At 40.8% G+C, this 14,334-nt stretch overlaps 1 protein-coding gene across 5 annotated transcripts in view; it reads left to right on the forward strand.

The window, feature by feature from the left end:
* The window catches only part of TENM1 (teneurin transmembrane protein 1), a 548,864-nt gene that overhangs the window by 513,964 nt on the left and 20,566 nt on the right, over positions 1-14,334 (forward strand). For all 5 annotated transcript variants that reach the window (XM_051792682.1, XM_051792691.1, XM_051792676.1 and 2 more), the window contains 3 exons: positions 6,318-6,684; positions 8,483-8,993; positions 13,537-13,709. In XM_051792682.1, coding sequence (XP_051648642.1) covers positions 6,318-6,684; positions 8,483-8,993; positions 13,537-13,709 — 1,051 coding nt within the window. The remainder of the gene's footprint in view (positions 1-6,317; positions 6,685-8,482; positions 8,994-13,536; positions 13,710-14,334) is intronic.

A 14,334-nucleotide genomic window follows, 5' to 3' on the forward strand; every position in this document is an offset into this window, starting at 1 on the left:
TGTCTCTTTCATAGCCTGTGTAAACCATGGGTACCATGTTTAAACAGTCTTAAACGGCTTAGCAATCTAAGTCCCATTGATTTTCATAGTCAATGTGCTTATGTGATGCTGGATAATATTCCCTCTATTGTTAAATAAAGACATTGTGAAAACTGTCCCCATAGAAATCAACTTTTCCTATCGATTTAGTAGACCCCAGATACAGTCTTTGAAGTTGTGAAGCAGAAAAAAATAATAAAAAAGAAATTATGAAACAAGAGGAGAGCTGTGAAGTGAGAGCACAGTGAATCTTGTGGTGCATGAGGCGAAGACAAGCAGTGAAAACTGTTGAAGTGGTGCCTTGTCTTTGCCTTGCTGCAGTGGGTCCCTCATCTGCTGGAAATAATTGATGGCAAAGGCAGGTTGGCAGGGATACTACCTGAGCCATGATCCTGGAGAACTGGTGGCCTCAGACCTCTGAACTGCATCTGTAAACCTGCCACAGCTGCTTTCCCAGCCCAGGGTAGAAAACAGCAGTCATTAGACTGCAAAACTCATTTTATTTGGGTTTTTCACTGGGGACCAATGAATGCAGAGAGCAACATTTGTGAACTTTAGGGCAGGGACTGCTACAGCTGAACTGCATAATTCTGGATTTTATACTATGCAGCATCAGGAGCATGAGAAACAAAGGCTCCTCCAGCATGGGATGAGGGTGTAATCCCATCTCAGGGAAGGGTTCCCCGGTGTCAGGCTGCAGGAGCTGAATTGTGTCTCTGTGTGCCATTAAGAAAGGAGCAAAGCTGCTGAGAGGAGCCGACAGTGTCAGTGTCAACAAAAGGAAGAGCCCAGAGTGAGAGCAAACTGACAGAAAATGATGAAAAAATATCCCTGGTTGTCAATGGGGAGAAAATACAGAGAAATATATGTAGTGAGACATCCTGTAAAGAGCTCAGGGAAGCAGAACCAGTCTTCTTCAGCCTTGTAAACTACCAGCTCACTCCTAATGTCTTGCCTGTGTAAGTCCTTCCTTGAAGCCATTTCTGTCCCAGGAGGAAGGAGAAAGAAGGGTTTGAGAAGGAAGAGAGAAAAACGCTGTTTAGAAGGACGTTGTGGTGAGTAAAAGGGTTTGGCCTGGAAACAACATCCAAAGTGAGTATAAATAGGACCCGAGGGAATGGCATGAAGCTGTGTCAGGGGAGGTTTAGGTTGGATATTAGGAAAAGGTTCTTCACCCAGAGGGTAGCTGGGCACTGAACAGGCTGCCTAGGGCAGTGGTCACAGCTCCAAGCCTGACAGAGTTCAGGAAGCATTTGGATGACACTCTCAGGCACATGGTGTGATTTTTGGGGCTGCCCTGTGCAGGGCCAGGATCTGGACTCAATGATCCTTGTGGGTCCCTTCCCACTCAGGAGATTCTATGATACTATGATAAATTAGAGAAGATATAAAAGGAAGTTAGCATCAAAAGAGAAATGTGGAAGAGGCTATGAGCATGGCTGCAAGTGCACATTGTAGACCTGAATAAAGGCAAAGGTAGCATAAACAGAAGTGCTTGAAGCTGAGTGGCACAGATAGGAAGTAATCCATCAGTCAAGAGTATCAGAAAAATTTTGGCATGAATTTCATGCTACTACATGAAATTCAATCAAAATAAACAAGCAGTGCATGGCAAGAAATCAAAGCAATGGTGAAGCTTTTTTAGGGATTTATGCAGCTTCTTTTAATCCATGATAAATGAAACTTATCCCAGTGAAATTTACCCCCACAACCAAACAGTTAAGCTCTTGAAACTGGCATCTGCAGACAAGGATAAATTTTTCGCTTTTTACTTTTCTTACTTTGATATGAACGGTGTAATTTGTTTGATCTGATTTGTTTAAAACAGTACCAAAAATGGCACAGTTGTCAAATGTTATGCAAAATGTGCAAAAAGTTTTAGCCATGTGGTCAAAACCAAAAGTGAAACAGTAATCTTCACAAACTTACACGTAGATGTGTGTACATCTGTGGGCATGTATGGTTAAGTATACGAGTGTGGACTCTCCTGGCAATGCCCCTTTGCAAAAAACTCATTTATTTAGTTGTAAAACTTTGCTGTAGGAAAATGTACTGGGTTTGCATGGCAAGGTTTTGGTAGCAGAAGGGCTGCAGGGGTGGCTTCTGTGAGAAGCTGCCAGAGCTTCCCTTGCATCCAATGGAGCCAATGCCAGCCGGCTCCGAGATGGACCCACCACTGGCCAAGGCATCAGCAACAGTGGTAGTGCCTCTGGAATAACTTATTTGAGAAGGAGAGAAATACCTGTGCAATACCAGCAGCAGCCAAGAGAGAGGAGTAAGAATATGTGAGAGGAACAGCTCTGCAGACACCCAGGTCAGTGAAGAAGGAAAGGAGGAGGTGGTCCTGGTGCTGGAGCAGAGATTCCTTTGCAGAAAAATATTTTAATATTTCAAAACCAGATAGGTAGGTAGATAGTTATAGAAGCACATGTGTTTTGCAAGGAAAAAAAACACTCAAAAATGTGATTCAGGTCTGAGAGCTAGTTAACTACCTAAATGTAGATCTCCCAGTGAAAATTCATTTAAACTGAAGCCACCTTAGTGCACTTTGTGTTTTCCAGAGCACTTGACATGAAAAAATGTATTAGAAAGCCAGACCAGTGGGTGTTAATTTTGGACTTCTCAAACCAGAGATGGATTATTAGATTTAGCTGGAGCCTTTATGTTGACAGTCAAATGCTGAATTCCCAGAAAAGTTGACATGTTAATACTTATATGCAAAAGGTCTCATTGCCCAAGGGTTCACTTGTTTTGTCAATGATTTCTATTGCATATACTCAAGTCTCCCTTGAACCAAACCAGGATTGTCACCTGAAAATTTCAGTCTGTGAAGAGTGTGAAGTTTTGACTGCTACTAAACAAACCCTGGCTGTTTGTTTATAATGGGATAATCAGCAATGCCATTTCTGGTCACTGCTCAGAAAAAAAAAAAAAAAAAAAAAAAAAAAAAAAAATTAAATGCAAGAAGAAATGCTTGGAATTGGTGCAATTTTGAGTTACAAGAAAAATATACATATGTGGGAGAGGATTTTTTACAGGGACCTGTGAAGTACTGCTTCAAATTAAAAGGTATATTAACTGATTTAATATTCTAATCCTAACTGAGATTTTGTCTGAAAAAACTTTGTAATAGGCACAGTCATATCAGATGAGAATTGAAGTGCTTCTCTGTAATATGTTTATTGGCTTTGAATGAAGCACAACTGATGGTTTGGTCACAGAACCTGCCAGAGGGCAGCTTGCTTTAACGAGAAGTAAACAACCAGTGACTTTTCAAGGTAACAGGGAACCTGAGGGTGCAGTTAAACTTCAGCTTAAGCTGATTTAGGTGATTAGTTTTTAGCCAGCAAACTGTCTTGAACCTGCTGTCTGTAGGAACACATAAACTGGCCTTGCTGTTGGGGGCTGCTCTGGGAGAAGGGATGAAGTGGGACAGCAGCAGCCCCATCTGTTCAAGATGTCATGAAGACTCATCCTGTCAAGAACAGTGCAGATTTTTTTTTAAATCTGTGAAATTCTTCTTCAGTTTAGGAATGCTCAGTGGTTTGTGTTAGTGTGCATGTTTGATTTGAACTGGGCTATTTCACCTTTCTTCCCCTCCAATTTCACTAACATAAGCTTGCAGTGAGCAGCACCTGGGTTTTATGCTGCAATCTCCAGACAGGTGTATGCTACCTTTAATATTTCAGCTGAGATTAAACCATTGATACATCCATGACCACTTTAAGCCCAGGAAGGAGAAGCTATAGGCCTACCTTCAGTTAGATTTGCAGAGCAGAGAGCTAGGCATCAGTTCTCATGTAGTTACCAAAATCGTTTGAATGTTCCCAACTAAAATTTTATTTATTTTTACTGCAATGCAGCTAGATTCACAAATGTGATCAGTACAAAAGCAAATATGCTTGCAGTTAACAGCTGTTAAGACTAAGCTTTAGGCACATTTCTGCAAATTAAATGTGCAGCTGCGTAAGAGTTTATTCTGTCTCAATAAACCAAATCAGACTCAAATCAACCAGAGAAAAAGTGGTTTAGGCCCAAACCAGTACCTGTTTATCTGCAGGACACCAAACCTACCTTTGCAGTGGGAGGAATTCAAATTATTTGCTGGGCAAAGGCAGTGTAGCTGGTCCACAAAGGAAAATCAGCTATTGAGACATGGCAGGTGCTAGGCAAGGTCATGAAGACAGATAGTTTCATCCCTAATTTTTTATCTTGAGTAATCCAGTTATGGTTAATCAAAGATCCTTTGTATAGCGTTGCGATTTGTGGAGACCCCTAAAGTTGAATGTGTTTGTTTACCATTAAAAACAATCCATCTGCTTTAACAGAGCAATCAGTTTTTCTGCTTTAAAGGTGAATTGCAAATATGGGGTTTTTCCAAGTTTCCTTGAGATAGCCTTGTAGAGATTTTTATGTTAACTGAAGAGTTTTATTTGGTGCCCAGTGAAATCTCAGCTGAAGCATGAGCTAACATCAGTGTGTAAACCAGCCTTTACGGGTGGAATCCAGGCAGTCACACATGCACAGAAATCAGAATTGTTATGGGAGGAATCTGTTTCCAACTGTTTCACCACATTTATCGTCATTTGGAAGGACTTGACCACCTGGTTCAGAAGAAATCTTGAGCCCAACAGCATTAGTCTTAATGCCAGTTATGATGCTGTCTGGTAAAATGGACTGGGCACAAGGAAGAATTGGATTGCTCCTAATTGTGTGGTAACCACGCAGGATGAGACACGGTAGCCACAATGCCCTCACATTATTAAAACATCAGTTACCAAACCAGCAATGTAATTCTGGAAATGAGATTATTCAGGAAATACTGCTGCTTGAGAAAGGGAGAGACTTGGCCTCCAGCCTGGTTCCTGAGCTGACCCCAGGCAAGCAGGTGGGTAGAGATGGCCACACTCTCCACCATATGGTGTTCCTCAGTGCTGAGCATTGTATCAGCATCAGCAGTCTCTACAATCATAGGGCTTTTAATTAGCACGGTGCAAAAATGAGCAAAACCAGCATCAAAATCAGTAAGTGAAATAATAAAAGCTTCTGTGGCATATAAAGCATATAAAACTTTTACATTTTAGCCTGGTAATTATTCTCTTCTGATGACTGAAATATTTAGAACAGAAAAATTCCACTCAGATAAAAGCATCCATCTCTTCATGAAGGATAACAAGTAAAGCATCCTGAGACAGACAAAAATATGCTCTCTTGAAATCTCGGGGGCTCAGTTGTTCTCTGACCTTTCCATAGGCAAGCTGCAGTCCAAATCCTCCATTGGCCATGAGTGGGGGACAGGGACCAGCCTGGACCAGCCTGCTCTGTTGTTGTTTCCCAGTTCAGCAATCCTGCACTGTCTATTGAGCTTTCTCAGCGGGAGGGCTTTGAAGGTCTGGCCAGTGCATGCTGCAATCAGCAGCCTGCATGCTGGTTGTCTTTCAGGCTGACAGGCAGCCCCACCTTTAATTTGGAGCATGTTTAATTTCCCCAGATGCTGATGCAACAAGTGTCAAATGAGTGAGGTCAGTCTTCTACTATTTCTTCCAGCTTGATTTGGAAACTTTGCTTGGTTGACACTCTCACCTGCATGGAAAAAGACCAAAAGCTACCTTAAGTATGAAGAATTTACTTAATCCATGACTGAAATACTGATTTCACAAAGCAAAATCATTATAAATAATTAAGGCTCGGCTACTGTATCATGCAAAGTGTGATATATTGGTGTATTATTTTGTTACAAAGTATTAACAAGCTTATATTTCTTGTGACATATAAGTCTTATTAACATTTCCTGCTAAGTAAATAAATAGTGAAAATGTGTCCTACTCTTCTAGTATGTCACTTTCCTTTTGTGCTAACAGTCAATTAAAGTGTTACGACATTGACAACCTCTCACTGTTTTCCACTCTGCCAGCGTTGACTGCAACCTTGAAACAATAACATTCAGACCTGGAAAATTTTCTGGCTGATGTTGCATGACATGAAGTGTGTGTTTTTATTTGCATGACTGCATAGGTATAATAAAGTTCCCACTTTAATGGACTTGTGCAAATACCTCTCAGAGGGTGCTAAATTACTTTTCAAATCAAATTCTCTTCCACACTGGAGTGGGACCTCAAAAAAGAGTATGCTTGTTGAAACTTCTTCCAAACCTAATTAAAGGCATTAGAGAAGCAGTACTGTGAGAATCCACCAAGTGCCTCGATGATGTGGTGATCAGAGATGGGTGTCTTAATCATTCTTTTTCCTTCTTTTCCCTGCCTTCCCCTTTTTTCCAGGTGCGTTTAGAGTGGCCAACAGACCTCACAGTGAACCCTCTGGACAATTCACTGTATGTCCTGGACAACAACATTGTCCTGCAGATCTCCGAGAACAGGCGTGTGCGGATTATTGCTGGGCGCCCCATCCACTGCCAGGTGCCAGGCATTGACCACTTCATTGTCAGCAAGGTGGCCATCCATTCCACCCTGGAGTCAGCCAGGGCCATCGCCGTGTCCCACAGTGGCATCCTCTACATCGCAGAGACGGATGAAAGGAAGATCAACCGTATCCAACAGGTCACAACCAATGGCGAAATCTCTGTAATTGCTGGAGCCCCGTCAGATTGTGACTGCAAGATTGATCCTAATTGTGATTGTTTTTCAGGTAAGGAGGTGCTGGTTATTTTTTGTCTGTTATCTGTTGAGATATCTGTTATCTGTTTGACACAGGTGCAGATTAGCAAAGTGACAAGGGGAAGGGGAGAAAAGCAATGATTCTGTTTCCTTGGATAGCTCAAAACCTTATCAGCACACCTTTGTGGATTTAATCCCTTGGCTTCTGAGATGTGAGTCTTCCACTTACCACTGGAGGAATGTCAGGGTGGTCCTAGCTTTCCCTCTTTTGATACAGAGGTGACACACCATTGAGAATTAGTTCCAAGTCTGCCTTGCTGTTTCAGCTGTGTTTGCCCAGGTTGAATATGGTACCAGCTCCAGTGCAGATTGTACCTAAATGCTATTGGGTCAGGCAACCTTTCTCACCAAGAGTACCAAGGTGTTTCATATCCAGTGCAAAACACTAGCTTATGCCTTCTCATCACTCAAGTCACACTGCACTACCAGCAAAATGGTGCAAATACACAATGTGCAGAATTTCTTCTTTGTGTGTTTTAAGCTGGAAGAGCCAATGCCAGGCCTGCAGTCCACCACTGCACATTCTCAGGCTCTCTTCCCTGCATGAGCCAAGACAAAGCATGGCTTTTTTATTTCATAAAAACATATTTCAGAATGGGACAAAGGACAGCATTCCCATACAGAGGTGTGCAGTGTGTTGCCATCTTGTCATCTCTTCAGAACCACCATGTTCAGCTCCATAATAATGTCATCATAATTCTTAAGCCTCTCATTTCAAGTAAAAGGTTAATTACTGACAAGAAAACATTAAGTATGTCAAGAACAGAGAGGAAAAAATGCAAATGGTCTTGCAGAGAAGGTGTGTTGCTGACCCAGCATTGCAATGATAATCAAAGCCTCCTGTGCATTGCCAAGGGCTGCCAGCTTTAGTGGTGGCTATGATAGACCAGTGCTGAAAAGAATCCTGTTCAAGGTTCCTATTAAGTGAAACTACACTCAGTGCTGAAAAATTAAAAACTGTGGCAAATCTAATGATTGTGCCAGGGCTGGGTTGGGGAAAGGCAGGATCAGCTTGGCAGAAAGATCTGCTAGTTTGTCCATCTCCCAGGAAGCATAGGTTATGCTCGAACACTCCAGCAAATTTCATGTCTCAGTCAGGAGAAAGAGAGCAACGCACACAGTAATGTTTTTCTCTAATAGCAAGGTTTAATATGCTTTCTTTCTGGTCCTGCTCATGCAAACTCATTTTGGTAGGCACAGACAGCCCATGGTAATGCAAATACCCTCCTCAAACCTTAAATTACACAAAACAAGTAAATTGTCAAAAGATATTGAAAGGAATTGTTTCTCGAGGCACTTTTTGACTACTGTGTTCTTATTTTGTTTTCCTGTAGTGTTGAGTTTTTAATAAGTATAAACTAATCTTTACTTCAATGTCATTTTAGCTGAATTACAGGGGTTTATTTTCTTTTTGTTTTATTTATAACACAATTTCACTTTATAAATACATGCCAACAGACAATAAGCAGGGAATTAAACTTCAGGTGTCATGTTTTTTTCTTTCACAATTTTGCATTAAACCTTTCCTGAACAGCAGGGTTTGGGGCTTAGCAAAAATGCTGTGAATTAGATAATTTATATTCCTGTTTGTCTTCATTGAGGCTAATTTAGAATTGCACCAACCTTAGATAATAGGGATTCAATTAGCTGGAAGAGGATATCCGTTTATTGACCTGTAAATGATACTGAGGAGAGGCAGTGTGTCAGGCTTAGGGGAACAGCTTAAATAAGGATATTAGAGATTACTAAAATTACCGTTTCTCCTCCAGGTGATGGTGGATATGCCAAAGATGCAAAGCTGAAAGCACCTTCCTCCCTAGCAGTCTCTCCTGACGACACGCTGTACGTAGCAGACCTCGGCAACGTTCGCATCCGCGCCGTGAGCCGGAACAAGGCTCACCTCAGCGACACCAACCTGTACGAGATCGCATCGCCCGCAGACCAGGAGCTGTATCAGTTCACCATCAACGGCACCCACCTGCACACGCTGAACCTCATCACCAGGGACTACATCTACAACTTCACCTACAGCGGGGAGGGGGATGTTGGCACCATCACCAGCAGCAACGGGAACTCGGTTCACATCCGCAGGGACACGAGTGGGCTGCCCCTGTGGGTCGTCGTGCCGGGGGGCCAAGTGTACTGGCTGACAATCAGCAGCAATGGGGTTCTGAAAAGAGTTTATGCCCAAGGCTACAACCTGGCTCTGATGACATATCCTGGAAACACGGGGCTTTTAGCAACCAAAAGTGATGAAAACGGGTGGACAACTGTGTATGAGTAAGTCCATAACATAAAATGCCTGACGCAAGGAACTGTAGTTTAAATCAATACTGAAACTTTTTTGACAGTTCTAGTAATTTAAAAAGAAACCCTGCTACTAACACTGTGTGAGAGAGGACAAATAGTGCTGTTGCACAAGCTTTTAAAATGAAATTTCTTAGATGCCAAAGCCTGTCATATGTAAAAGCTCTGTGCATTGTGCCCATTAAGTAAAGCAGAAACTGCCTGAAATTATACTTCATTTGCACTTTCATATTGTGCATCTGTTTCTCTAAATGAAAATATGATAGTGGAGATTTTTTTGTAACTAAAGAGGTAGAGGCAAATTGTGATATGAATCAGAAATTTGCAAAATTCTTCAGCAAGGCAAAACCAGGAAAATTAGCATAGTCATCAGAGAAGGGAGTGTTGCAAAGGAAATTGAGAATCTCAGTGGAAGGAATATTCAAAGACAAGAGGGAGCTTGTCTCTATCAGCAGGAAAGAGGATATATAATAGCAAAAGGATATGTAATAGCAAAAGGCTGTATATATAAGAAGAGGCTTCAAAAGCAAGACCATCGACAGGACTTCTAAAAAGCAAGACAAGACAGTTAAAGATGCAGTCAGAACATCCTGGTCTGGTCCCAGAGAGAGAACAAACCAAGGGAAAGTTCATTTTTTATTTATAAAGAGGTGTGATGTATTAGGATTTCTCATTACTTATAATTAATTGTCATAATCCCTGTTTGAGGATGCAACACGTGTTGGATGGAAATCATGTTAACATTGCAGTCCTAGTTCAGAGTCCTTAAGGAGTAATAATTTCAGCACTGAGAGTGACCCATTTAAATCCCCACTTGAGGATGGTGTCAGTCCAGACCATGGACCAATGACACTTTCAGAAAGCCTTTACAGTAGCTCCAAGTCACGTCTGTTACTTGTAAATGCTGAACACCATGCATTGTTGCAGGGCTTTGATTGTTAGAGCATGTGAGAGCAGATTATTTTTAGTCATGTGCCTTTCAATCTCAGTATTTTACTCTCTCACGCTGACAGAGTATAAACCATTTCACACAATTATTGTTTGTTCTTCTCCCTAAAGTATGACTCAAGTGTAGTAAGATCTTTTAAAGGACTTTACCTGCTTGCAAGTGCCTCCCATTGTATGTAATATTGGTTTCTTCATGAAGAAATACCCATGCCTTGGGAGGATTGATAAGCTGTATATGATTAACAAGAAATTTTGCTAAATGAAACAGTTTTACATGCTTTCACAGGTTTAACTATAGGATAGGCAACACTGTCCTCACCAATGCTTCGAGTTGTCCAGACTTTGCATGACCCCACACTTCTGCCAGCCCAGATCAGTCAACGAAACAGAACAGAAATGAACAGAAATACAACTCTTAGCATTGCAAAAACAATAACAAAATTAAATGGTGAAGCCATGTCATTAATATTTATGTTCAGTCCAATATTTTATGTCATATTCATAATATATTACGAGTTCCTGAACGACTGATACACAGAATGTCACAGAATGTCACCCAATGTGCTGCAGTCAGAGGGGCAGGAGGCTCTAATCAGCACTGTGCTGAGTCGGTGTGCTTTCAGGAGATGCTGCTCACCTGCTGCCATGAATAGGTCACGGGCTGTGATGGTCCTTCGTTATCCTTTAACCAGATATTATTTTCCAGACAGGTCACATTCTGTACTGACAGCCAATTTCAGCTTGAAAATTGGAATTTTTTGAAGGGCTTACTTATATGTGAAATGCTTGCAAGCTCTTATATGAACGTAGCATTGGAACTAAGAGAATTACCATGTGAGCATATTTCAAATTGCTTGGAATCATCTTCTCTGCTTATGCTAGATTTGCATTCCCATCCAAAAGTTCAACCCATGGCACTGTCAAGCTGAAATAGAGATGAGTTTGTTTAACAACACGTATCACATATACTTGGGAATATGAGCAAAGATAATGAACTGTTCAGAACATCTACCTATATGTCAGATTCACTCACAGAGGGAAATTATTAAGAGGTAGAAAACCACCTACAAAAGTACTTGTCATACATCTACTCTAATCTGATGGAATGGAAGTACTGAAAGAGCTCTTGCATAAAATTATAGCTAATGTACAATTTTCAGTCATCTAGATTTCTTTTAATATTGCATCATTAAAGCTGTAAAAGGGGAGGGGGACCACTGGGCCTCTATTAAATCAAGGACAAGAAAACACCTGCAAGAAACAACTCTCTCTGAAAAAATTAATTAGACCGCTTTCCCTTTGAAATGATATAACTCTTAACTGTGCTACACATAGAAATGCAAATGGATTGTGAAGCTGTATCCCCATGTGTGCATTTCAAATATTGGTGAACACTTTCTCATGTGGGTACTGAAATCAATGCAATTATTTGCATGATTAAATGGTCACTGACATGATTAACAGTGGCATAACTGAGCCCCAAATTAACATTAAGAAATATGTCATGATTCCACCCCTATTAGTATGGGTAGGACATTGCTCTGCAGGAGCTGAGTCCCAGTGTGCTGCCATTCATCATGTGGAAGGTGACAGAACCTGTCCTCAGAGGGTTGGGTTTCTTGGAGCAATCTGGAAGAAAAAAACCCTTTAGATGATCACGCTGTGGAATCGATACTGAGACACTATTCTGCATGTCCTTCTTGAAGTCAGTGGGACCATCTACTCGAGTAAGAGCCTGTTGGCATGTGCTCTGGTCTCATTATGATTCAGTACCCTATCTGGCCAGCCAGCCAGGAACAGTTTATCCCATTTTCAGCTACACAGGGAGTTTTGTATCTCATCAGCAGCAAAACTAGATCCTTAGTGAAGATGGATCCTGTGTCTTGTGCACAAGTACATTCCAATAAACTGGCTGTATTTGCACCTTAAAAATGCATTATTTGGGATTTTTCTATGATACAGTAGTAAATCCAAATACCCTAGCAAGCTGTCATATCTGTTTGATGAAGCAGTAAATGAAATATAACTGCCCAATGTTCATGGAGTTTTCTAATGATGAAAAGTAGTGATTGAGTCAATTTTAATCGCTGCCTGTGGCACCCAGTCAACTTGCACAGAGCAGCATAAGGGTAGAATGTAAATAAGTTGTGTGATGTATATGAGGCCACTAAGAGCTGAAAAAGAGATTATGTTGAATTTAGCAGTTGATTAATTTTATTTGTCAAAAAAGCCACAAGATGCTCACTAGTTCATTTTCCAGTGTTTCATCGGAAAAGAACAGCTACTCTATTTTTTTTTTTATATTGGAAGGAAGAGAAAAAATCCTGACTTTTTTTCACCAATACTTCTTGTAACATGTAGATTTTGTCTGACTAATTAGGGTCAAATAAAGATCCTAAGGAAATTATGCCAACACCTTAAAGAGAAGGATATAGCCACATTGTCTGCTGATGTGAATTGGAAGAGCTCCTTTGAAGGCACTGCAGCTTTGCCAGCTGATAGACCAGCTGAAGATATGTTTTGTCAATGAGAGGAGACAGTTAATAGAACTTGAAAACTTAATTATGCTTTCCTACCTGCACAAATAAGTTTCTGTTTTATGAACATGAGTTGGTTTTGCTCATGCAAACACATCTGCAATATCAGTGAGTTGTCTTACATGAATAAAAACATGTCAGCATCAATAAGGTTTTTAAGATGTGAGGCATTAATATGAAACAGTATCAAGCACCAAGTAATGTTCTGCACTGGTTTCTGTGTGAACTATCAGAAAGAACAAATATATTGGTAGAACTAAAAAGACCTGTTAGAAATGCTGCTCCAGAGCTTTGGAATTAATTACTGACTTTTTGATAACATGACCTGATTCACATCAAGTACCTTAAACTACAAGAATTTCTTTAGCATTGATGAAGTTTAGGTGAACTGGAATGTGGTGCTCTAGATTCTGGTGCTGGTACTTCTGATGAGAAGCTCCTGCTGATTTGAGTAGGCCTGTGGGAAAAGTAACATAAGAGTAAAACCCATGTAGGCAACTTAATTGCTGCAGATTTCAATCTAATTTTATTGCTATTGTTACACTTTAGATCCCCTTTTTATATTCACCATTCTTATTATGCACTTCACCTATCGGTGACAAAAGGCAGTTTTTAAATATTTCAGAATGTAAGAATTTTTATTTAATCCTATGGGTATGAAAACGCCTTTTTGGGGTTGAGTTGGTTGCCTGAACACCGAGTGACCTCCAGTGGCCTCACTCCTGCATCACAGCCCAGTGGGGGAAACCCCAACCAGCACAGAAAACCTCTGTCATAAGCTGAGTGATGTCGGTGCCATCTTAAAGATTTCCAGTCGTATTTTATCCAGCACCACTGAAAGAGCCTCTAAGCAGGAATTCAGAATAGGGACAGAATGCATTTTGAGTGAATAAATGGAACAGTTATTACCTTTTTAACTTATTGCACAGTGTTGACAATGCTTCTTACTTTTTTCCCTCTTTTGCTTTTAGAAGTCTCTTACATGACAATAGTTATGTACTTTCATGGCTCTTTAACATCATGTCTTACAGGTATGACTCTGATGGCCATCTGACCAATGCAACCTTCCCAACTGGGGAAGTCAGCAGTTTCCACAGCGATGTTGAAAAACTGACACGAGTGGAACTTGATACTTCAAACAGAGAGAATGTGATCACAGCCACAAACTTCTCAGCTACCTCTACAATATATACTTTAAAACAAGGTAATGAAAGCATTTCTGTTATTTCTCCCCTAATCATTGTGTTTCAAACCCCAGACATTAGTGCATTCTTAACTGTTTGCCAAAAAGAAGGACATTAGAATTAGTTCATTTGTTTCTTCCTTGCTTCAGCACAAACAGCTAGATACTGCTTACAATTCTCCTAGGGTACCAATTAGAAACAAACCACAAGTGAATTCTTTTCCTCCTAGAAGAATCCCATGCATGGAATCTAGTTATTGAAATCTCCGATGTCTGCAGCCTTTACATGCTGCTTTCTGCTTTAGTATCTGGAGGACTTGGAATAAACTCTAATATGCTGAGCTTTGTTATTCTCAGAAATACTTCCCAGAAGAAGGACAAGTTCCACTGACATTTTAGCCCTGAAATGCCTTGTTTGTCCAATGCTGTGAATTCTTTCTGGTAGTTCTGTGCCCTGGTGACAGAGCTTGTAGGAAGGGGAAAAACGTGACCCACCTCTGCTAGTGACTGCCTTGGGGATGAGATTTTGACTCAACCCCTGTAGACTTCACAGTATTCCCCTGCCAATGTCATATCTCTTAAAAAAAATTTGCTCTCAGCCTAATGGAAATGCCCCAGTGTCCTCCTCCAGATTTTGCAGATTCAT

This window comes from Manacus candei, unplaced genomic scaffold (assembly GCF_025592945.1).
Source record: "Manacus candei isolate 608988 ecotype Guabito, Panama unplaced genomic scaffold, ASM2559294v1 h1tg000003l, whole genome shotgun sequence".
Classification (NCBI taxonomy): domain Eukaryota; kingdom Metazoa; phylum Chordata; class Aves; order Passeriformes; family Pipridae; genus Manacus; species Manacus candei.